The sequence below is a fragment of the Erythrolamprus reginae genome, chromosome 4, assembly GCF_031021105.1.
Source record: "Erythrolamprus reginae isolate rEryReg1 chromosome 4, rEryReg1.hap1, whole genome shotgun sequence".
In the NCBI taxonomy this organism is placed as follows: Eukaryota; Metazoa; Chordata; class Lepidosauria; order Squamata; family Dipsadidae; genus Erythrolamprus; species Erythrolamprus reginae.
The window spans coordinates 20,027,767-20,053,360 of NC_091953.1; the positions used below are offsets into that span (position 1 = coordinate 20,027,767).

The 25,594-nt window shown below is 39.5% G+C and overlaps 1 protein-coding gene across 2 annotated transcripts in view; it reads right to left on the minus strand.

Moving 5' to 3' along the window:
- Positions 1-12,554: 12,554 nt before the first annotated feature.
- Positions 12,555-25,594, minus strand: part of EXPH5 (exophilin 5) — a 78,928-nt gene continuing 65,888 nt past the window's right edge. For both annotated transcript variants that reach the window (XM_070749745.1, XM_070749746.1), the window contains 2 exons: positions 23,950-24,067; positions 12,555-19,595 (listed from right to left, as the gene is read on the minus strand). In XM_070749745.1, the coding sequence (XP_070605846.1) occupies positions 14,878-19,595; positions 23,950-24,067 (4,836 nt within the window). In that variant the 3' untranslated portion in view covers positions 12,555-14,877. The remainder of the gene's footprint in view (positions 19,596-23,949; positions 24,068-25,594) is intronic.

The following is a 25,594-nucleotide window of genomic DNA, read 5'->3' on the forward strand; positions in this document are numbered from 1 at the left end:
GATATTTAAAGGCTTATCTTTCTTACAATTTTTTTAAAGATAAAAGTCCTGCTAACTAAAGCATTCTATTTTCTCTTTAAAAAAAAAAGCTCTTTCCCTTTTATAATTTAATAATAATAATAATAATAATAATAATAATAATAATAATAATAATAATAATAATAATTTATTAGATTTGTATGCCACCCCTCTCTGAAGACTCGGAGCGGCTTTTACCTCTGTTCTTTTGCACAGATACGGTAAATCGTTTGTGACACCACGCCAAGTTTCAAAGCTTGAATGGATGACATTGTAAGTTGAAAGCACTATATATCTGCTCTGTCTGTGGAGCCACACCATGAAAAGATAGGAAGAAGACCGGGTGTGTCATTCACTTTCCAGTGTTCAGCAAGCCAACCCACAACACTAAGATAGAATTTCACATCAGAGAGATGAACATAAAATCAACAAGTGAATCATTGATGAGATAGGCTACTATCCAAGGTTTGACTTCAGCTTTCATGTATTATGGTTATAGTCACTGACATTCAAGATACAGTGGTACCTCTCCTTACAAAGTTAATTCGTTCCGTGACCAGGTTCTTAAGTAGAAAAGTTTGTAAGAAGAAACAATTTTTCCCATAGGAATCAATGTAAAAACAAATAATGCGATTGGGAAAACCACAGGGAGGGTGGAGGCCCTGTTTCCTCCCAGGAGATTCCTAGAGAGGTCCAAAGGAGGCTTCTCCCTGCCTTTTGTGGTTACGGTTTCGGAGGCTCGGGTTTGTAAGTGGAAAATGGTTCTTGAGAAGAGGCAAAAAAAATCTTGAACACCCGCTTCTTATCTAGAAAAGTTCGTAAGTAGAGGCGTTAGTAGGTAGAGGTACCACTATAATTGTTCAAGGAGAAAGGGATATAGAATGGGGGATTATAGATTAGTCTATTCAGTTTTTTAAATTTAGTTTGACTGCTGAATGAATTATATTGACAGTTTTTAATTAGAATTTTTAGATTTTTTTAAAGGTATAATTGCATTGTTATTATTGTTTCCTGTTTTTTCTGTACATGCTATGATCCGCCCCAAGTCCTAGGAGAGGGGCAGCATACAAATCCAATTAAATCTAAATCTAAATCTAAAATTAATTGGATTTAGGCTATTATATTGTATTGTTTTCTTTTTATATGTTGTAAGCTGCCCCGAGTCCTTAGAGAGGAGTGGCATATCTATCAATCAATCAATCAATCAATCAATCAATCAATCAATCAACCAACCAACCAACCAACCAACCAACCAACCAACCAACCAACCAACCAACCAACCAACCAACCAACCAACCAAATAAATAAATAAATAAATAAATAAATAAATAAATAAATAAAAATTGTGTGATATCGTGGTTAAGGTTTTGGGCCGGGCAGATTCCCATTACCGCCGCTACCAATGGGATGTGCATGTAGCTTTGCTTTTCCTGCATGTGCATGCACACTTCCCAGCATGTTTTGATTATGTTTTTGCTTACATGCATGCACGGAAGCAAAAAAATCACCAAAATCTCATGTTGCAGAAGCAAAAACATGCTGGGACATGCATAAATGCATGCAGGAGAACAAAAGCTACGCATGCAGCATAACTTTTGTTACCACTTCGCCGACCTCAATCGTACCGTACTGGTTTTGGGTGAGAATTGTGGTTCAAACTCCTTTTCAGATGTGGAAGCTTCCATGGAAAACTTTGGGCCATTCTTTCCTAGTGCACTTTTTGTCACATGGTTCTTGTTGTGGAGACAAAATGAAGAGAGAACTTACTGACTTCAGCATTTGGAGGGAAAGTACAATATAAGCAATATATACAAGCAATGAAATGAATAAATGGAAGCATAAAGTATCTGCATATGTATAGAAGGCAAACTAAGTTTTCCTGTCACATATGTCCTTGGGGTATTTAATTTGAAGTGCTGTATATATCTAGAAAAATGCTTGCTCCTTCCTTCCTTCTTTCCTTCCTTCCTTCTTCCCTCCCTCCCTCTCTCCCTCCCAAATCCCACACCAAAATATGTTTCTGCTTTTAAAAAACATCTTTAATTTTGATTTTATAACACATTTATAAAAAAGAAAAACATTTCAAATTTTAAAAGATCTCACAACTTTCTTTTATATTTTCTGGATGCAATTGAGATAAGAAGGCTCCTTTGTATATACTGTGATTGTGATACTCTTTTATCACTCATTGACTTATGAACCAAAATTTAAATTGGATGGAAATCAAAGAATGGAAAGTACATGCAGTTATATGCATATTGCAGTGAAAATGAGTATGTAGATTTTAATGCCACTTAATTTGTGACTGATGGTGCAAATATTTGGAATATAAAAATATGGGAACAGCCTGAAGGCAAATCAAATTCAACAGGAGAATTAAAGAAGGTAATATTTCTTGCAAATGAGCTAGACAGCACAATAACAATTGAATTCTTCAACCAACCTAACACCAGTTGCTTTCAACTGAAGTGGATATGTTTCAGTCAGCTTATGTTATGGTCTAAAATGCTATGTTTATTTGCAGACTGGGTGAAGGTCTGGGTGAGTTCTAACTTACTTCACAGTCAGTTCCTTCCTTCCATGTTGCGTGGCTGTGCACGCATGCACAATGCTGAAAACTCTGCTTCTGCGCATGCGCAGAAGCCAAAAACAGATGGCGCCCCCATAGGCAAACCCATTATGCTTGGCTGCATAGCTAGAGGTATTACAAGCAGGAAGAGGGAGATTGTGATCCCCTTATATAGAGTGCTGGTGAGACCACATTTGGAATACTGTGTTCAGTTCTGGAGACCTCACCTACAAAAAGATATTGACAAAATTGAACGGGTCCAAAAAGGGGCTACAAGAATGATGGAAGATCTTAAGCATAAAACGTATCAGGAAAGACTTCATGAACTCAATCTGTATAGTCTGGAGGACAGAAGGAAAAGGGGGAACATGATTGAAACATTTAAATATGTTAAAGGGTTAAATAAGGTTCAGGAGGGAAGTGTTTTTAATAGGAAAGTGAACACAAGAACAAGGGGACACAATCTGAAGTTTAGTTGGGGGAAAGCTCAAAAGCAACATGAGAAAATATTATTTTACTGAAAGAGTAGTAGATCGTTGGAACAAACTTCCAGCAGACGTGGTTGGCAAATCCACAGTAACTGAATTTAAACATGCCTGGGATAAACATATATCCATCCTAAGATAAAATACAGGAAATAGTATAAGGGCAGACTAGATGGACCATGAGGTCTTTTTCTGCCGTCAGTCTTCTATGTTTCTATGTTTCTATTAGAGCTGGTTCAGGGACATGGCCAATTGGTGATTGCTCCCAGTTCAGCGAGCAGGGGGAAATTTCCGCTGCCAGTTGTATAGATCTGGTCAAAACCAGGAGCAACACACCTCTATATATTGGTACACCTCTGGTGTAGGTGTAGCAATATAAGAATTTCCCAATATAAAATTTCACCTTTCAGAGTTAGAATCCTGCTTCTGAACTTGCAAAGAGGAAATATGGCCAAGCCTATGGCTCCCGGGATGCTGGCCAAAACAATTTGAAAATAGTTGTTGTGCCATATAGGAATATCTAATGAGTTCAAATATTATTACATTCATATACATATCTGTTATATTAGACCTTAATAAGTTAGTACCAGTAGAAATACGGGTGGGGGGACCCATTAATCTGAAGATATTTTGAAGATATGTACTTCCCAAATTGATAGATGTGTTTATTATGGATAGTGATTGTTCTGCTTGGCCGGCTGGCCACCGAACAAGGCAGTATACAAACACACACACACACACACACACACACACACACACACAGGAGCTTGCAAAAGGCAAAGTTCTTTTTTATGTACAAAATTGGCCGCAAAGGAATGTTAGTTTATGATTCAGAGGTCAGGGTTAATGGCCCAAGCCGGCAATAAAAGTCTCTCTGACTTACTTCAGCCAATTACTCACTTGGCGTGAGTGTTCAGAATTCCAAAATTGTCCACAGTAAAAGCTAGACCACAAAGCGTCAATGTCTCTCTCTCAAACCCGAATGATAATTTCCCACACCGCCTTTTGCAGCCCTTCTCTTTTTAGCCCTGCTGCGGCTTCCTTGTTTGATGACAGCTGTGCCTTAAAATCTCTGTCTGCGTCTGTGTACCTGCTCCTGGCATCCCAGCATTCTACGCACCCTGACATTTAAGATGGGATCATCCATCACCCCTTCCTCGTCTGACTCAGATGAGGCTCTGACTGGGGTGGAAGCAGAGCTTTTATTTAGAGAAGCAGGATGGCTGGAGTGGGGGGGTTAAAACGCACAGTACTGTACATCTGGTGGCCCCAGAAAACCCTTGGTGTGCAAAAAAACCAGAGTATTTTTTTAACAATATTTTTTGAAAACCCGTGGTATAGACTTTCCACGAATGTCGGACCCACGAAAGTCAAGGGAACACCGTACTTCTGAAAGGGAAAAGAGGGCAGAAATAACTTTAGACAACAACACTATTTGATCTAATTAACATTCAACAGGATAATGCTTCTTAAAATGAATATTCTGATATAAATATGCCGAAAAACAAAAGGTGCGCACAAAACTTCATTTAGAAATTAATGGAATCTGGTGAGTCTTATAACACTTCATAAATCCCTGACGTCATGTGATTCCTTGTGAAAACTGTCACAAATTCATGACAGCGTGCAAGGTGGTTTCCTGAATTGTTTTAGACTGACTTAATTCCATGTGATCCTGGGAAGAAATTTTGCTGACTTAGATAGCCCTCAAATATGATAACTATGGTCAGAGATAATCCGTTATTCCCATTTGAAGCCAGTTAAGCCAATAATCATCACATCTTGAAACCCCAAAAGCCCATAGATTAATTTTGCAATTTGGCCTGACTCTTCTGTAAATTAAATATGCTCAAAATCTTCAAGCTCTAGGACAGTGATGGCGAACCTATGGCATGGGTGCCATAGGTGGCACGCGGAACCATATCTGCTGGCACGTGAGCCGTTGCCCCAGCTCCGTTCCAATGTTCATGTGTGTGCTAGCCAGCTGATTTTTGGCTTGCACAGAGGCTCTGGGGGGATACAGGAGGGTGCCTTTACCCTCCCTTGGCCGCAGGTTGGAGCCTGGGGAAGGTGAAACACGAGGAGGTTATTAAGAAAATATTAGACTGCGCTGAAATGGATATGATGACAAGACGGTTAAATAACCAAGAAGAATCTGAATTTTATGTGATTTGGAATAAAGTGTATACATGGATAGAAAAAAGAAGAATTAAAAATGCACAATAGTAGTATGGTTAGGATTTAATTCTTGTGTTTGTACTTTGCTTAGATATGAAGTTTATGGGGTTTTTTTCATAATAAGGTAACATAAAATCTCTTCTTTTCACTTAAAGTAATAGGTTAACTTAACATATTAATAATGTATTCTTTTTTCTGTAATGCAATTTGACTTCTTGAACAAGCGGGGTATTTGCAACCCCAATTTTATGTTAAATGTGTGTTTGTATGTTTGTCAATTTTAAGAAAATCAATAAAGTTTATTAAAACTTTAGGCCCACCTAAAGTTGGGAAACAGGCCGTTTCCCACCTCCAGAAGGCCTCCAGGGGCAGGGGAAGCTATTTTCGCCCTCCCCAGGCATTGAATTACGGGCACGGGCACTCGCGCATGAGCAATAGAGTGTACACACACTATTTTGGCACCCAAGGGAAAAAAAGGTTCGCCATCATTGCTCTAGGATAATAGAAGAAAAGAAAGAAAGCCAGTTAAAAACATATGGAATACAACTAGTGAGCTATGGTATTGAGATTTATTTATTTATTTATTTTATTTATTTATTTATTTTGTCAAACAATTATAGGGTGATAATTTGTACAAATAAAACATTAGATAAGCAATGATAAAAAGTAACAAAAGAAGACAATAGGACAGGGACGGTAGGCACAGTGGTGCGCTTATGCACGCCCCTTACAGACCTCTTAGAAAGGGGGAGAGGTCAACTGTAGATAGTCTAAGGTTAAAGGTTTTGGGGTTAGGAGTAGAAACCACAGAATCAGGTAGTGCATTCCAGGCGTTGATTACTCTGTTGCTGAAGTCGTATTTTTTGCAGTCAAGTTTGGAGCGGCTGACATTTAGTTTAAATCGATTTCGTGCTCGTGTGTTGTTGCGGTTGAAGGTGAAGTAGTCGTTAACAGGTAGGACATTTTGGGTATATGATTTTATGAACTCTAATTAAGTCGGAACGGAGACGACAGAGTTGTAAGTTGTCTAAACCAAGAATTTCAAGTCTGGCGGAGTAAGGTATTTTGTTGTGAGAAGAGGAATGAAGGACTCTTCTTGTGAAATATTTCTGGACTCTCTCAATTGTGTTGATGTCAGATATGCAACGTGGGTTCCATGCAGGCGAGCTGTATGGAATATTCTGGAACTCTGTTGGATAATTCACCGTGTACAAGATTGAGAAAAACAGAACCTTCTCCACCTTTCTAAAATAATATTTTTATCATTAACACCTTTTGTAACCATGCTGTAAAAATCATTAAAGGAGAAAATAACTTTCTAGATGGGACTACATATCCTCCCACGCATTCAAAACTAGCATTTGTGCCTTCATTAATGTGTAAAATATGGAGTTTCTTGTTTAAGTCTCTCCACAAAAGGTCTAATTATGTATAAATCATTAATAAGTGGGTGTACTATAGCTGCGTCACCTTTAACTTTTGGATGACACGCCAGGGATTGCATGCAAAAACATGGGCAGAGCCAAGACCAAGAAGTTTGGTATAATTTTAACTTACAATTATAAACATAAAATTAAAATAATTTCCCCTCAAGTTTAACCCTTTTCTTCTTACCTAAACATTTACAATGTAATGGCAATTTGTGGAGTAAAAGGAGAGAGAGGAGAATAGGGCAAGAAGAGGAGAAACCATTTTGTTTTACATTGATTGATTGATTGATTGATTGATTTGATTTGATTTGTATGCTGCCCCTCTCCATAGACTCGGGGCGGCTAACAATAATAAAGCAGCGTATGACAAATCTAATATTTAAAATAACTAAAAACCCTTATTAAAACCAAGCATACACACAAACATACCATGCATAAATTGTATAGGCCATGGGGGAAAGGAGTATCTCAATTCCCCCATACCTGATGACAGAGGTGGCTTTTAAGGAGCTTACGAAAGGCGAGGAGGGTGGGGGCAATTCTGATCTCTGGGGGGAGCTGGTTCCAGAGGGTCGGGGCCGCCACAGATAAGGCTCTTCCCCTGGGTCCCACCAAACGACATTGTTTAGTCGACAGGACCCGGAAAAGGCCCACTCTGTGGGACCTAACTGGTCGCTGGGATTCATGTGGCAGAAGGCGGTCCTGGAGATATTCTGGTCCAATGCCATGAAGGGCTTTATAGGTCATAACCAACACTTTGAATTGTGACCGGAAACTGATCGGCAACCAATGCAGACTGCGGAATGTTGGTGTAACATGGGCATACTTGGGGAAGCCCATGATTGCTCTCGCAGCTGCATTCTGCACGATCTGAAGTTTCCGAACACTTTTGAAAGGTAGCCCCATGTAGAGAGCGTTACACTACTCGAGCCTGGAGGTGATAAGGGCCTGAGTGACTGTGAGCAGTGACTCCTGGTCCAAATAGGGCCACAACTGGTGCACCAGGCGAACCTGGGCAAACGCCCCCCTTGCCACAGCTGAACAATGTTTCTCTAATGTGAGCTGTGGATCGAGGTGGACGCCCAAGTTGTGGATCCTCTCTGAGGGGGTCAATGATTCCCCCCCAGGGTGATGGATGGACAGATGGAATTGTTCCTGGGAGGCAAAACCCACAGCCACTCCGTCTTATCAGGGTCTTATCATTTATTTTACACATAGCTTACATTCATAATTGCTTCACTCTGATGTCAGTCTTTTGCTGTTTTGGGAAATGCAGGACCAATCAGAATACATCAGTAAAGTAAAATTGATAAATAAATAAGCAGAGCTACTTGAATTGTGAGATGGTTGCTCTTATCTTATTATGCAGAGAAGAGCGACAAAGATGATTAGGGGATTGGGGGCGAAAACATATGAAGAACAGTTGCAGGAACTGGGCATGGCTAGTTTAATGAAAAGAAGGACCAGGGAGACATGATAGCAGCCAAGGGTGAGCTACTGCCCGGATGGAGGGGGCTGCAGTGGGGTAGCGAAAATTGAGATCCACCCCAGAACATCCAATTTGCACTGAAAGATGTTGAAAGAAAATGCAGGGTGTCCTGCATAAGTCACGCCCACAGTGTGGTAGTAAAAATTTTGGTAGCCCTTCACTGATAGCAGTGTTGCAATATCTCAGGGGTTGCCATAAAGAAGGAGTCAACCTATTCTCCAAAGCCTCTGAGGGTAGAACAAGAAGCAATGGGTGGAAAATAAACAAGGAGAGAACTTAGAACTAAAGAGAAATTGCCTGACAGTCAGAACAGTTGATCAGTGGAACAGCTTGCCTCCAGAAGTTGTGAATGCCCCAACAGTGGAAGTATTTAAGCAGATGTTGGATAACCATTTGTCCAAAGCAGGGGATTGGACAGAAGACCTCCAATGTCCCTTCCAACTCTGTTGTTGTTGTTGTTGCTGCTGCTGCTGTTATTATTATTATTGTTGTTGTTGTTGTTGTTGTTGTTATTATTATGTCAATACAACACAGCAAACGAGATCACTATGCTGGATTTCGTATTTCATCACCAGTCGGGCACTTTCCAAGCACCTAGGACTGCGTGTTGTAGCGGCGAATTATGTTTGCCGATCCCAGTAAAGTGGCCTTTTGCAATTGACAGATGGAGATTTTGTCAATTCCAATGGTTTTCAAATGTCCGCTAAGATCCTTTGGCACTGCACCCAGCGTGCCAAGTACCACTGGGACCACTTTCATTGGCTTATGCCAGAGTCGTTGCAGCTCGATTTTTAGATCTTCGTGTTTCGCTAATTTCTCTAGCTGCTTCTCCTCAATTCTGTTGTCCCCTGGGATTGCGATGTCGATGATCCATACTTTCTTTTTCTCCACGATCACAATGTCTGGTGTGTTATGCTTCAGAATTCGGTCAGTCTGAAGTAGGAAGTCCCACAATAGTTTTTTTTATTATTATTATTATTATTATTATTATTATTATTATTATTATTATTATGATGATGATGATGATGATGATGAAAGAGAAGGAGAGGGAGAAGGAGAAGCTTTTAAGCAGATGTTGGATAACCCTCTGTCTGAAGTAGTGTAGGGTTTCCTGCCTAAGCAGGGGGTTAGACCTTCAAGGTCCCTTCAAACTCTGTTGTTGTTGTTGTTGTTGTTGTTATTATTATTATCACCTCACAGATCAATAACTGCAATGTGCTACATATGGAGTTGTCCTTAAAAATCACTTGGAAACCCTAGCAGCTCTAGAATGTGATGGCATGGGCAGTAAATGAGATGTCACAGTATGGGCATGTGACATCACTACTCCGTGGACTCCACTGGTGGCCATCTGGCTTCCGGATGCCATTCAAGGTGCTTGTTCTTAATAAAGCCCTTTAGGGTATAAGGCACGGGCCCTAAACTCAAGGCCAGCAAGCCAGATCCGATGCTTAAATCTGACCCATGGGGCCAATCTAGAAATAACAAAAGACCAGCCTGCGGTATCTCTGGCAGCCAAAACTGGCCGCGTGTAGTTGGCAGCCCCATTTTGGCTGCCAAAGTGCTGGATCTGTCCCATCTCCCTTGCCCTGGTCCGGCCCGCAGAAAACTATAATGCTGATCCAGCTCTTGAAGAAATCCAGTTTGACACCCCTGGTTTGGTTGTTTGAGAAACCCTCCACTCATCCTTTATGATTCAGCAGAAGGGGTGCCTTTTTAAAGTCACCTTACTGGGACCTCAGAGGTGCCTTCTCTGTGGCGGTGCCTGCCCTGTGAGACATCATCCCTCATAAACCCTGATGATCTTCTGAAAGTCACTGAAACCCTGGTTATTCTTCCTTGGGCAGGTATGTGAGCCATTCTACAGTTTTTAATCAATTTATTTTTACTGCTCTGACTTCTTATTAGGATGTTCACACTTTGAAGTTCCAAATTTGCTTATTCTTACCTTTCCAACTGAAATTTTAATTTATTAGGCTTTTTAAGCCGCCCAACTCCTTGAGGACTCTTGCGGAATTTTTTTAAAAAATAATTCCATGCAAGAGCAGAAATAAAAATTGATAGTATATTGCCTGCAGAATATAGTACAGGATTTAGTGATGAGTTGCTACTGGTTCGCCCTGGTTTGGGTGAACCAATTGAGGCGGCGGCGGGAGGCTCCACCCACCTGCCCAGACGTTATCACAAATGATCTGTGCATGCGCAGAAGATTCTGTTGCTACCAGTATGGGCCACACCATAGCTCTGGTAGTGAAAATGGAGCTGTACCGTGTCCCTGGTGTGCGCGTGAATGCATTGGAGTGCGATTTTGCTTCTGTCCATGCGCAGGAAGCAAAATCTCATGAAGGGACGTGCATGTGAGATTTTGGTGACTTTTTGTTTCTGCACATGCACACAAGCAAAAAAATTGCTGAAACCTCAAATGCATGTCCTGCGCATGCACAGAAGCAAAATCTCACTCGGACGCACGCGCATGCATGCCAGGGACGCAGAGTTCCACAGGAACTACTGTAATGCTCTCTACATGGGGCTACATTTGAAAAGTATTTGGAAACTTCAGATCGTGTAGAAAGCAGCTGCGAGAGCAATCATGGGCTTCCCTAGGTATGCCCATGTTACACCAACACTCCGCAGTCTGCATTGGTTGCCGATCAGTTTCCGGCCACAATTCAAAGTGTTGGTTATGGCCTATAAAGCCCTTCATGGCATTGGACCAGAATATCTCTGGGACCTCCTTCCGCCGCACGAATCCCAGCGACCAGTTAGGTCCCACAGAGTTGGCCTTCTCCGGGTCCTGTTGACTAAACAATGTCGTCTGGCGGGACCCAGGGGAAGAGCCTTCTCTGTGGCGGCCCCGACCCTCTGGAACCAGCTCCCCCCCAGAGATCAGGATTGCTCCCATCCTCCTTGCCTTTCGTAAACTTCTTAAAACCCACCTCTGCCGTCAGGCATGGGGTAACTGAGACATCTCCCCCTGGCCTATATAATTTATGTATGCACTTTTTAATATTAGATTTGTGATATATTGTTTGTTGTGAGCAGCCCCGAGTCTACGGAGAGGGGCGGTATACAAATCTAATAAATAATAATAATAATAATAATAATAATAATAATAATAATAAGTGCATCAGTAGCAGTGGGAAGTAGCAACCCTTGCCTGAGAATAACGTCTTACTCGTCTAGAAAGGAGGCAAAAGAACACTTTCATTGGAATGATATTCCATCCAGTTGGGTGCAAGGCTGAGCATGCAGTTTCATTCTTTGAAAGAATGGTTAAATTGTCCGGAGCAGGTTTCAATGGCCAGAATATTTGTGTGGAGTCCTTGGTGCTTCTCTGAACCTGGTTGTTTTCTTGCAGATGTTTCATTACCCAAGCTAAGTAACATCATCAGTGCTTTGCAAGAAAACAACCAAACTCAGAAAAGCACCAAAGAACCCTCGTTTCAACTTTGAGCTACAAATATTCTCCTTTATCAAATTACTTAATCTGGTTTACAACTTTAGCTACTGATCTAAGGTATTGCTTACTGCTTGAAGTTTGTAAGATACAGTGGTACCACTACTTAAGAACTTAATTCGTTCCGTGACCAGGTTCTTAAGTAGAAAAGTTTGTAAGTAGAAGCAATTTTTTCCCATAGGAATCAATGTAAAAGCAAATCATGCGTGCAAACCCATTAGGAAAGAAATAAAAGCTCGGAATTTGGGTGGGAGGAAGAGACGGAAGAAGAGGAAGAGGAGAGTCACTGCCCAGAGTGAAGGGAGTGTTTATTTTCTCTGGGCGTTGGCAGAGGTTTATTCCCTTTCCAAGAGCCCAGAGAAAGGAAAATGCTTTGTTCACTCTGGACTGCCAAAGCCTCCTTAAGCGCCACCAAAAGGCTCCTTTGCAGCCCAGAAAAGCCTGAGATGGCCGGGATTTAAGGGGGAATGGCGGGAAACTGGCCAGGCCTTCCTGCTGCTCACAAATTTCCTGGGAAATTTGTCTGGGCTGGGATTCTTAAGTAGAAAATGGTTCTTAAGAAGAGGCAAAAAAATCTTGAACACACAATTCTTATCTAGAAAAGTTCTTAAGTAGAGGTACCACTGTATTTGTACTACGTTACCCAAGTTTATTCAGTTTGACGTTCTATAGGGGTAATTATTTGCACCTCTGGTTTTTTTTTTGTTTACATGCACTATACTTACCTTTCTTACAAATCAGAAATATTACACAAAGCCAGGAGAAGATGACATTTTATGATAACACAATAATTGACTCTAAACACTTGAATCCATTTTTGATGTCGCAACTGTAAACAGGTCATTCAGGCATGTCTGCCCTGAAAATTAAGCATTTATTAAACACCCAGAATGAAAGCAGAACACAAATAAGAAAACCACTTCGTAAGTCAAGTCATAAATATAGTTTTTTTATTAAAAAAAAATATCGGTATTCAATATTAATAGCTTATTTCAAATGAAAAAAAGTTTCCCCTAGTTACAATATAAATGTGCTTGCATTGCAATATGCTGGCAAGGAATTCTAGAAGTTGTAGTCCCAACACATTTGAAGATACAAGGACTGGGGAAGACACAGTAAAACACAGGTGGTCAACAGAAGACAAAAGAACACCGAATGGGGACAAACTGCTAATCTATAATCAAATGCCTACTATCAATGGAATGACAATACAGGACTGCGGTCCATTGCCTTGTTTTACAAAGAAAATTCTATGAAACTGTAGAAGGAGCTTCTTATAGAGTGGGACTTTTTCATATTTTGGATTTGTCTCCTGCCATTTGCTCTGAAACAGCCTTTCTTGTGAGCAAGGAGAGATAGTTTGGAAAATGACACCAACCAAGTCAGTCGTAAGAGTCCAAAAATTGTTTGAGAACCCCATGAAATTCATATCTTTTTGAAGGCAAATCAGAAAGAAGGTATGGAATTATCTGGATTCCTAGTCTCCAAATAAGAAACAAGAAAACACAAAAAAAAACTGGAGTTAACATATTTCTGTTCTCTCTGCTACTCAGTTTCAGCCCTGTAACATTGCTCTAGCTAAGTGGACTTTGGAATGGGTGGTTCAGTGGCCATTGGTTGACCTTCCCCATCTGAACTTGACTTACTCGCTCATGGGGGTTGTACCTGCCCATGCAAGCAAATACCAAACAGTTGTTTGCATTAACGAGATCAGGTTGCATTGAAGGATTTTTGCTCTTCGCTGGAATTAGTTTTGTTTGTACAGGAAGTGTCCTGAAAAAAACGCCTGGATACATAGAACAGAAACTCACCAAAAGAAAATATGGCCTGAAAATGTATCTCAAAACAAACAACGTATTTATAATATACAAGGGAATAAAAATAATAAAGGCCAAAGAAAGAAAATACTAAAGAACAGTTTTGTATGCGTGTAAACAAATACCCTTGCATGGCTTTTTGACTGCTCTCTTGAGCTTGTCATATAGAAGTATTTTCAGTAAAAAAAAAAAAGCTTCATAAACTTTTACAAGGTCCAAAGTCTTTTTCCAATACAAAAAGCTATACAACTTAATTAGGCTATATGCACAGTTAATGCACAGATTTTCCCCCCAAAGTAATTCACATTTAAGGAACCTATTTTTACATGAACAGACCATTAATTAGAATCTTACTAGAATGGTTTCATTTACATGAACTAAAATATAAATATATACTTTAGAAGTACAGTACTTTCAAGTGTAACTGCCATACTAAACAAATATTTTAAAGGATACTGTTCATACATACTTCTTCAACGAAGTATTAAGCATTTCAGAATAACCAATTTTGTGCATCATGTGAATCGGCTGATTTTTTAAAAAACAAAATGGAAACCAGTGAACATGTATTTAAAATTTCACTGTTTTGCAATAGCTTCAGTATGATTTGAAGGTTAAGGATAGCTAGCTCATTGAAATAGCTGCTTTCATTTTAATGGGGTTTTAATAAAGCACACATTTTTCAATTAAAGAAATATATTGTCCTTTAGGATATTAAATAGACACATACTCTGAATCTTCCCTTTTACCACTAAAACTTAGAAGTTTTAGATTTGTTGAAACACTCAAAGGCCATGAATGTGTTGAATGCAAATATTCAACTGCTCATGAAAGCAGCCGTGTTATGATTATTTGCCAAAGTTGACTGGCACAAGAGATCCTGCTTTGAAAAAAGCAGGCAAGCCCATTTGAGAACCACTAGAGCATTATTCTTTCCAGGGCCATTGGGGATTCAAATGTAGGGTAATTTTACCATTTAAAATGAATTCTGATTTTTGAGCTGATCACCACAATGGCTAGGTTCACATGACTCTTAACTTACGGCTTGCTTCACCCTGGTTTATTGAATAAACCACCGTTGGTTGAATTTAAGCCACACTAACAAAAAAGCACACCAGAGTTTATAAGCCACAGGGGCTAAGTTCATAGAACACCCTACCCTCAAACCAAATATATTACATCTCCACAACGTTTCTATAACCTGAGCACTCCACAGAGTTGTGGACCTTAATTCCAAGAACATTTTGTAGAATTCCAGAATTTAAGGAAAACCAGAATTGTGGAAGACCAGATCAGTGCAATATGTCCATTTAGTATCTGAATTCAAATTAGTGCATTTACAGAAAGCTAGTTAGGTTTCCAGTCCCTACTTTTTAAAGTTATCAACCAACAAGTCAATTGGCAGATAGTTGCTATCTACATCTATTGAGGTCCTCATAGTTCTGATTCTTTCTCATACTCATGCAGATAATATTCATCATCTGTGGTGGTGTCAGAGTCAGAATCAGAATCTGAAGAATATGCAGAGGCTTCTTCGCGGAAATCGAAAGATTCATTTGGGAACGGTTCTGCTGCAGGACTCGATTTCAACAGCTCCAGCCCACGTAAGGAGTACCCGTCCTCCCCTTTCATAGACCTGGAGTTCTTTAAAAGACACGGATTCCACAACCGTCCTTCTGTAAGTGACCTCTTTATGTTATCTAAGAAAGCCTGCTGCTGCTCTTTCCCAAAAATACCAAATTCAATGGAGGGGTACATGATAGGTCGCAAGCCAAAGTTCCTATGATTCTCGTTGTATGTGTCCCAGTTCTCATTTTCATCACAGGACAACAGTTCAGAATAGGACTTAAACTTCCGATTGTATCCGGGCTGGGTCAGGTTGTTTTTGGAGGGCAAATAATCATGGAGTTTTTGTGTATAGGAACTTTCAGAAAAGTGTCGTTCACGCTGGGTTTTGCTGAGATTTAGAACTGGCTTGGCAGAGGATTGGTTTACATTTTTAAAGACGTCTGGCTGCTCATTATCTTGATAATCATCACATTCCACTTGAGAAGTCAATTTTTGCAGTGGACAAATATTTGCCTTTGAATTATTTTTAATGTATGCCTGTTTATCAGATAAAAGCGGAAAAGATGAAAGATCGCCAAATTTGCAGTGACTTCGTTTTGGGGGGTAAGCCTCCATTCCTGTGCATTTGGAGAAAACGAGGTGGTTGTTATTTTCTAAAGCTTTGCTACCTGTCTGTAAATTGTTGTTGAGCACAGGCATAATTGATTTTGAAAATAGGAGGCTAGAATTCTGGATGGTCTTTATATTTTTATCGCTTTGCCCAGAATGTTCTCTTTTCTGGTTGCACAAGTTTGTCAAAGGCCTCCTCTCTTCGTTCTCTTGCAACTTCTTAGTTTCCACTTTACTCAGTCTTGGAATATCAAATTCGCCCGGTAGAGAAACCTGGTTCTGATTCACATTCCCTGTTTGCTGGGAGTCATCGGGTGAAATCAACAGGGGATGGTGGCTACTCTTCTGTAATGGAAGCACATCGTTTTGTGAAAATATGCAACTTACGTGTGGTTTGGGACTTGAGTTTTTCTTATTAGAAAACTTTCGACTTGTTCTGCACATGGCTGCCAGCTTGTTTTTAACTGAAGACCTGTTTTTCCTTTTTTCTATGTCATTAACTTTATTTTTAAGGTCATCCAGGGCAAGCTTACTTTCAGGTAGTAAATGCTTAGGCAAGTCCTGTGTAGGACCGGAATGCTGATCTTTAGAGCTAAAGTTCTCATTGTTCACAGAGGCTCTTTCAGACCTCTGTAAATTCGTGCCGGCTTTGTGGAGTGCAGGATTTTGAGGACACTCTGAACATCCTAGTCCATTCCCTTTGGGATGCACAACTGCATTAGCTGAAAAAGCAGCATCCCCCGACATTGTTAAATTCTGGGAATCTGAATGCGTCTTGGTGGTTGAAATGGACGTTTCATTTCGGACACCTTCATTTCTCGGTGGAAACCGATGTCCCCTTTCAGAAATAATGCGGCATATATAACGAGCCCTTTCTTTGATCTCGGCAGCGTTTCTAATTTTTTCTTTAGTGACATTTACTTGGGTGCCAACTTCTGGATAGGCAGTGGGCTTTCCGTCCTGGATAATGTCAATTAAATTGGGAGGAGGAATGCTTGCTGATGCTTCGGAAGATGGCTGGCTACAACCAGGACCTCCTTTTTGGCCATTAATTGCAGAAGAAACTACAGAAATATTCCCCAAGGAAATACTTTTGGAATTCAATGAGTTTAGATGTAATCTTTTATTAAGTTTTGGTGCCCCTGTCCATGGAGAAGACTGCCTGCCAACATGCAGGTTGGACATAATATTGGTGTTAACTGTTTCGACCTCTTTTCTGCTGGGCTTGGGGCCATCCACAGGTAGCCTGTTGGAAATTGCAAGTCCCAGCTCTTCTGTCCCTGATACAACCATTTCTTTATTATTATTCATTGAACCTTGTGCCTGAGAAACATCTGCTGTTCCCACAGTGGGATTTAAAACTTGGAGATCTTGGAGATTGCCTATATTTTTTGAATCCTTTTGTATATCAGGAACAGGCATTTTGTCAGGGGAAATAAGTTTCTCTCCTTTTTCTAAGGTGGATGGAAAAGCCACCGTCATCATACCGACACGAACTTCATACTGCTTTTGCGGGGTCTCAGATTTTTCTGGGGATGAGGATGAATCTGCCTTTTTGGTATCTTCTAAGAAAATATCGCTCAAAGTTTTGGGATGTTTCTGTGGTAAAGTATAATAAACTGAAATCAGTTCTTGGTATTTTACATTATCTTCATCTATGCTTACTGTCAATGTGCTGGTAGTTTTATATTGTTTTAAAGGGTTTTCTAGTTCCTCCTTTTCAGGAGAGGAAAAAATGGCTTTCTCTAGACCGAGGATCCCACCTCTTTTTTCCCGCTTGCTGCCAATTGTATTAGCTGTATTCTCTGTTGGGCAGTTAGGAGCTTGAATTAAATGCACCTGGAACTTTTTAATTTCTTTATTTTTTTCTTCCGCCATTTCTTTGGTCGACATGTTTAAGGATGAGCAGGATCTCCGATCTCCCTTATTTGAATAAATATTCCCAAATCTGTCTGATACATGGGCTTCTATGTTATCCTCCTCCGTCCTCTTATTTTTGAAAGGAATTATTCTCGTAGGGAGAGAGATGCGTCTTTTAGAGAGATCACTGCCATCAATACTAGCTGATTTTTGATATAATGTCTTAGGCGTCTTAGGAGGTTTGAGAGGGGTGCTGCTGGGTGAGCCACAAATACTATCACTAGTCGGATATCTAACAAATCTGTTGGGTTGATGGAGTGTTTCAGCATAAGAAAGAGGGAGATCATTGTTTGTAAGTCCTTTGGGGTCTTCAATGAACGTAGAGTTTAATGTCTTGTTGAGGTTAAATGCTTTTAAAGTTTCCAACTGGTGTTCCTCTTGAGGGTTACTCCGAAGCACTGACAGCTTTGAAAGATTAGCAGCCAGATGTGGAGGGCAAGCTTGCTTTACACTGTTGCTTTCAGTGCTGTCGTCTTCATTTCTTTGGCCATTACTAGTGTGAATATTTGATAAACAAATGTTTGCAATGCGTCTTGAGGAATTTGGCTTGGCTTGCCTTTTTGAATTTAAGATAAAAGGTGGATGCAGGGATACACTCAGAGGAGGGTTAGCTTGAGAAGAGGCTGTAGGAGGGGACACCTGAGATTCTGTTGGATTATTCGTTGTTACTTGAATTAATGTTGGTTTTTTTATGTCCATACTATCCATTTTGTCTGATGGATCAGCACCATTTACCTCTTCCATGCCATTCATTTTAGAGTTTTTCTTAGTTTGAAAAGGTTTAGCAATTGTCTTTGAAGGAGCTTGACTATCTCCACTAGAAAGATTTTGACTTGACGCTGTATATTCAGTTTGGTTCTCCGCAGCAGCTGAGACGTAAGTCGGAGTTTTCTGCCCGCCTTTGGAACACTTAACAAACAACTTGTTACTTCCTCTTCCTGGGTGGTCCCTACTCTTTGTGTATTCTGAGGCACAGTCACGCATATGTTCGCTTTGCCATACGTCTTTTTTTCCCCCATAGTCACTTCGCCGATCAATCACCTGTTCAAAGTTTATATCAGGGACACAGCTAGCATCCCTGAAAGACTGGCGATTATTACATCTAAAAAGATGCTCCTCCGTTCTTCCAAAAGGAAAATTATTTGGGGATGGGTTCATTTTACCCCGAAATGATGGGTACCTGTAACATGGTTTTGAAACATTTTTCAATGGGTGTAACACATAATTCTCCCGGTTGTTGAAAGACAGAGGGTTGTCTACATGTCTCTCGGTGAATAAAGGATGGCTCTTGTTGGGTATTATTTGTCTGTAGTTCATTTTTGGCCTAAAAAAATTATAGTTTGCATTTTCCTCTGGAGAACAAGGATGCCTATCCTCAAATGCTGAGTTAAATTCTATCAATGACTGTGTTCTACGAAGACTGTTTGGATGTAGTGAATGTCTAGAAGACAGAGGCATATTCCATACAATAGATGAAAGAGGAGTTCGCCTGGAATGATGCTGGAAGTTGACTTTTGTGAAGTCCATATTGTTTTCCAAATCATGTTGTAAGGTACCGGTGGGAAACCCATCAGCAGACATCAAAGACGAGCGCCTTGAAAGGCAAGACAAGGAGTAACTTCTGCCCATTTTATTCTTGCACGTGAAGTTCTTAGGACCAAATCCGTTACTGTAGGATCCTGATGGAAATGCCAAGCTATTTTCTGAAGAACGTCCAAGAGAACAAGTAGAACATCCTCTCTTCAAAACAGAAGATCTGTCATACAAATCTCCATATGTGTATTTTTCTGGCTGCTGCTGCTTCGTATAGTTATCATAAAGTCTCCTTGGTGTGAAGAGAGTTTTGTATTTATCTCTGGCTTTTAATGTCCTTGTTCTATCTGGGAAAAACAAGTTCTGGCCATTTCTCTGTACTTCCCCGAGGAAATTTGGTTGCCCAACAGTGGAATGATGATGGATTTCTGGTGATGTAGAGCCATAGTTAGTTCGAGACTTTAGATTCATAGTATCTTGAGATTGTTCTTTTGCAAGCTGGTTATCCAGACTGTCCAAAACTAGTGAAGAAAGAAGGAGGAGGGAATTAATTTTATTTTTCAACACTGACATAGATCAACCTGCTGTGAGTTATTATCCTACATAAAACCCAATTCCCTATATATCTCTATTTTAATTAAGACACCAACACAACAACAGATATACTTAAAAGTTTTTGATACACACTGACAGAGGCATTTCTTAAATCCACAATATTTTTCTCTCAATCAATATTCTTTTTATCGAAATGCAATTTTAAACAGATTAAAATCATAGAAAACATTACAAAATCGGTACATTAGATTGTATGAATGTTGTTCCATGTGTTGCTGTTCTCTAATCTGAAATTAAAGCTAATGTGCTTGTTATGGCACATACTGTTGAAAGCAGATTGCAGAATTCATAACGGAATTCATTTGCTTTCTTATGTACAACATGCTGTATAAATCAATATATACTTACTTGCTGGCTGAATATTGAATATTAAATCTAATTCCATTTCAAGAACATTTTATAACTGCCAAGAATGTGGGGAGATTAATTTGCAAAGTATTTTCACCTTGGGGACACAAGGTGTAATTATTATTTTTTGCGCTTCTTGTGTTAGCCTGCACCAACCATTCCTTGACAAATGTATATTTTATTTTATGTACGCTGAGAGCATATGCACCAAGACAAATTCCTTGTGTGTCCAATCACCCTTGGCCAATATTCTATTCTATTCTATTCTATTCTATCCTATTCTTTTTTTTTTTGAAAAAAGTTTATTAAATATTTACATTAAAATCAGACAACTACAATACATATAATACAACACAGCGTACACAAACATTTGAATAGAGAGAAGAAAAAGAATGAGAGAAAAGAGATAGGTGTAAAAGAAATTAAGGAAGAAAAAATAAAGCACTCTGCTTTATCAATTACATTTTTGATATAGTTATTTACATTTGAACTACTCTAGGAGTAGTAAATTTGGTGTGCAGCTTAAGTCTAGTCCTTTTATTTATTACTTTGTTATACATCGGTTACATATATACATTTCCAATTCTTCATAACATTTTATCATTCGTATATCTATCCTTCAATGGTATAATGGTGCTGTGGTATCTTAATATGTATAAATAGTGTTTAAATTTATTACTTTTGAATTTGGTATTGAGGTTCCTAATTTTAATTTAGATAAGTTAAAATTTTGTTCTAATTTATTATTATTTTTTTGGCAACCCAGATATACCACCTGTCCCAGCTTTTATGGAAGTCTTCCATGTCCTTGTCTTGTAACTCATAGGTCAGCTTTGTCATTTCGACCACCTGGTAAATTTTATTTATCACACTACAGATTGTGGGTGGGAGCTCCTCCTTCCATGATTGGGCATACATGATTCTGGCCACTGTTGTGATGTGTAGTATTAGATGTCTATCATGTTTTGAGAAGTGTTGTCTGAATATTCCTAATAAAAAGAGTTCTGGTCTTATTTTTATTTCCTTTTTTATAATTTCTTCAATCATATTTTGGATTTCCCCCCAAAATTGTTTGACTACTGGGCATGTCCACCACATATGATAGTAAGTGCCTGGTTTTTCCCATTCTATCCTATTCTTAGTTCACACTTAAGGAAAAAAGATAACATTTTCCATTTCACTAAGGTACAGAACTAAACAATTTAAAAGAGCAAAAGTCTAACTCTCCTACAATGATTTGCTGCGGCTTCTGAAGCACCATCTAATCACACCACTGAAATCCAGCCACAACAATACACGAACACACAATAAATACAAATTTAAGGTAAACCGCATGAAACTTGATTGCAGGAAATACAACTTCAGCAATAGAGTGATCAGTGCCTAGAATACACTATCTGACTTTGTAGTTTCTTCCCCAAAGCCCCAAAACTTTAACCTTCGACTATCTACTGTTGACCTCACCCCATTCCTTAAAGGTCTGTAATGGGCGTGCACAAGCACGCCAACATGCCTACTGTCCCTGTCCTAATGTCCCCTTGTATTTGTATCCATTTCATGCATTAATACCTTATACCTATACAGTGGAACCTCTACTTACGAACTTAATTTGTTCCGTGACCAGGTTCTTAAGTAGAAAAGTTTGTAAGAAGCAATTTAACCCATAGGAATCAATGTAAAAGCAATGCGTGCGATTGGGGAAACCACAGGGAAGGTGGAGGCCCTGTTTCCTCCCAGGAGATTCCTAGAGAAGCCCCACGGAGGCTTCTCCCCAACTTTTCCAGCCCTGTTTCCTCCCAGGAGATTCCTAGAGAGGCCCCATAGAGGCTTCTCCCCACCTTTTCCAGCCCTGTTTCCTCCCAGGAGATTCCTAGAGAGGCCCCACGGAGGCTTCTCCCTGCCTTTTCCGGTTACAGTTTTGGAGACTTGGGTTTGTAAGTAGAAAATGGTTCTTTAGAAGAGGCAAAAAAATCTTGAACACCCGGTTCTTATCCAGAAAAGTTTGTAAGTAGAAGCGTTCTTAGGTAGAGGTACCACTGTACTTGTTTATACCTGTATCTGTTATCTAATACATGACAAAATAAAAACTGTGACATTTTATGTGCTTTTTACTGCAAATTAAGGATCAAGCCAGACATCATTTCTCCATGAGTGGGATGTAAAACATTTATTTTACCCCTTATCTTCAATCCCATTCTGTGTACTCTACTGAGGTCACCTTATCCCTAGCTATACACTCTATTCCACCTCAGCAACCTTAAGGTATGTAAGCTTCAACCTCCAGAATTCCCTAGTTTGCTCTGAAGGTTGAAACCCACATATCTTAAAGTTGTTAAGGTTGAGAAACACTGCTATGTGAGCTCATAATCTGAAAATATGAACGCCCAAGTAGAGAGGGTTTTTTTTGTCTTTGCTCTGTGAGGAAAAATAGGAATATTTGAATATTTTAACTTGGAGAAAAAGATTAAGGAGAAGTATCAGAATGTTTAAGAGAGTTCTGGAGTTTCTAATCTTCTTCACTTGCTATTAGGGAGTGCTTTCCCTGTCTTAACCTGTGGGTAGTGAATATTATAAGAGTGCCGCACAGAATGTACTATGTAACATTAAATAGCAGACAGATGAAGCTTTGAGGAAGCAAAGACAGTTATTCCACTGGGATGGCAAGAAAGAAGATGAACTACATCTCAAGGACTAGCATTCATTCGCCACTTGGTTCAGCCTTATAATTCAATGCAGCCTTTTCAAACAACACTAATACAACTAAATGTATGTTGGTTGGTGGTAGGTTGCTTGAAACATACATACATACATACATACATACATACATACATACATACATACATAGAAGATAGACGGCAGAAAAGGATTTCATGGTCTATCTAGTCTGCCTTTATACTATTTCCTGTATTTGATCTTAGGATGGATATATGTTTATCCCAGGCATGTTTAAATTCAGTTACTGTGGATTTACCAACCACGCCTGCTGGAAGTTTGTTCCAAGCATCTACTACTCTTTCAGTAAAATATTTTCTCATGTTGCTTCTGATCTTTTCCCCAACTAACCTCAGATTGTGCCCCCTTGTTCTTGTGTTCACTTTCCTATTAAAACCACTTCTCTCCTGAACCTTATTTAACCCTTTAACACATTTAAATGTTTTGATCATGTCCCCCCTTTCCCTTCTGTCCTCCAGACTATACAAATTGAGTTCATTAAGTCTTTCCTGGTAAGTTTTATGCTTGGTAGTTTTATGCTTGGTAGTCTTCCTGGACAATGAGACCCAATTAATGTCACCCATGCAGGGACAGTAGTGCCACTATAGCTAACCCAAGGACATACTCAAAAAAATTGGATAGATTACGTTAACGCCTGAAGGTAAATAGGATGGCTATAGGTAAATTGGAAGGTAATAATCCTATTATGTGATTGTCTAATTCATTTATTACTCCACTCAGAGGATCTAGGTGAAACTACAGGGCAGTCTGCCCCAGGCTATTGTCCTACAGACCCATTTATTTCAACTCCCACAATTCTTGGAAATCATTGCCAGTAGACTGACTGGGAACTGACGTTTAGCACATTCAGAAAGCACCAACTATAGGCAAATGCTGGCTGGGGAATTCTGGGAGTTGAAGTCCAAATATCTTCAAGTTGCCAAGGTTGGGAAACACTGCACTAGGGCTCCTCTCACAGTTACTACCATTGAGTGAGGTACCATATACTGTACCTGTGTATTTGGTTTTTCTTGCCTAGAAGTGCCGAATTTCTGTGGCCAGATGTGTGACATTGCACTTTTTGACCAAGTTATTTGATAGGAGACATTCCGTCATTAATCGTTAATAGTTCTATACAAGAATGTTTTATACAATTGTACCACTTTCATACCCAGTTATGGAGCAGAGAGATGAATTTACCTTTTAAAAGCTCATTTTCCAGCTCTTCATTCCATGTTAATGTGTTGTCCATCACATCAGCAATGTTTGCATCAAGGAATTTATTTGTAGGTTCAGAGGGCAAAAAAGAGTTGCATGTCTGGATTTATGCAGAGAACAAATGAAGAAAACAGATATTTATTTCAACCAAGCAAAGCCACTGAATCCCTATCTCTTACTACAATTCTATTCTATGGTAACATTGATAGTATCCTGGCTACAGAGGTAACGTTATTTCAACATTTGCACATCATTCTCCGTTGCAGATAAACTGCTTTAGCACACCTTAATTTAGTTCTAAGCTATTCTACAATCAAAGGCAAATGATGCAAAAATTGGCCACATCTGCAACAAATATGGAGCAAAAATTCATAATTATAGTTTCTGAACATTACAGCTGAAAAGCAATTTTCTGAATGAATAGGCATGCTTTTCTTGAATCGGAAATATATTCCTAGATTTACCACCATTATTAAAATTAAAGTAAAATATACAATAATGTTTTTCTAAACAAATTATTTCCTTATTTCCAGCACACAGTTGAAAGAAAAATACGAATAGAGGTATATTGTAACACCGGGTCCAAAACCCAGCAATATTTTTATGAACTGTTTTGATTAAATATTTGTTAACTGATTAAAATCAAACTTCTTCATGGAATCTTGCAATATAGAACTTTGGTCTTGTGGTAAAAGCACCAGGTGAGAAAGTAGGAGAAAGCTTGGAATATACATCATGATTATATACATACCCAATAGGCAACCAACATCTTCATCTGCTCTCTGAGCAACATCTAGGTATCTTCCTTGCCATTACACACTACTTAAGTAATTGCATTTGCCCTGCTTTCCCATCCACTTAGTCAGCAGAGTTTAGGAATCTGACTGTCCTTTGGGGACATGGTAATGTTCAGGAATTCTCCAGGGCCTACACCTTACAGAAGTCTTTAGCAGGCACAGCAGATGACAACTATAGTGGAAAAACACCTCCGCCCCCCCAGTTCCAACAAATACAATATTTTATTTATTCATTTCAAACACTAATACAGCCACCTATTATTTCAGGCAACCCTGAGTGGCTCCCAATCGAAGATTAAAAGACATGTAAAACCACTTGAAACTATAAAACCCAGCCCATTAAAACATAAAGCATTTAAAATAACAAAAACCTGGGGCCAAATCCATTGTGTAATCTTCTTCCAACACTTGCAGTGGTGAAATCCATTTTTTTTACTACCGGTTCCGTGGGTGTGGCTTGGTGGGCGTGGTGTGGTTTGATGGGCGTGGCTTGGTGAGCATGACATTGCAAAAAATCTCCATTCCCACCCCACTCTGGGACCAGCCAGAGGTGATATTTGCGGGTTCTCTGAATGACTCAAAATTTCCGATACCGGTTCTCCAGAACCTGTCAGAACCTGCTGGATTTCACCCCTGCTTTAAAGCCTTCTCTAACAGGGGTCTCCAACCTTGGCAAGACTTGTGGATTTCAACTCCAAAAGTTCTGGGAATTGACTTCAATTCAGTTGACTTCTGGAAATTGAAGTCCAACAGTCTTGAAGTTGCTGAGGTTGGAGACCCCTGTTATAGAAGGTTAAAAGGGTGGAGAGCTGCCAGCTGAACTACAGAGG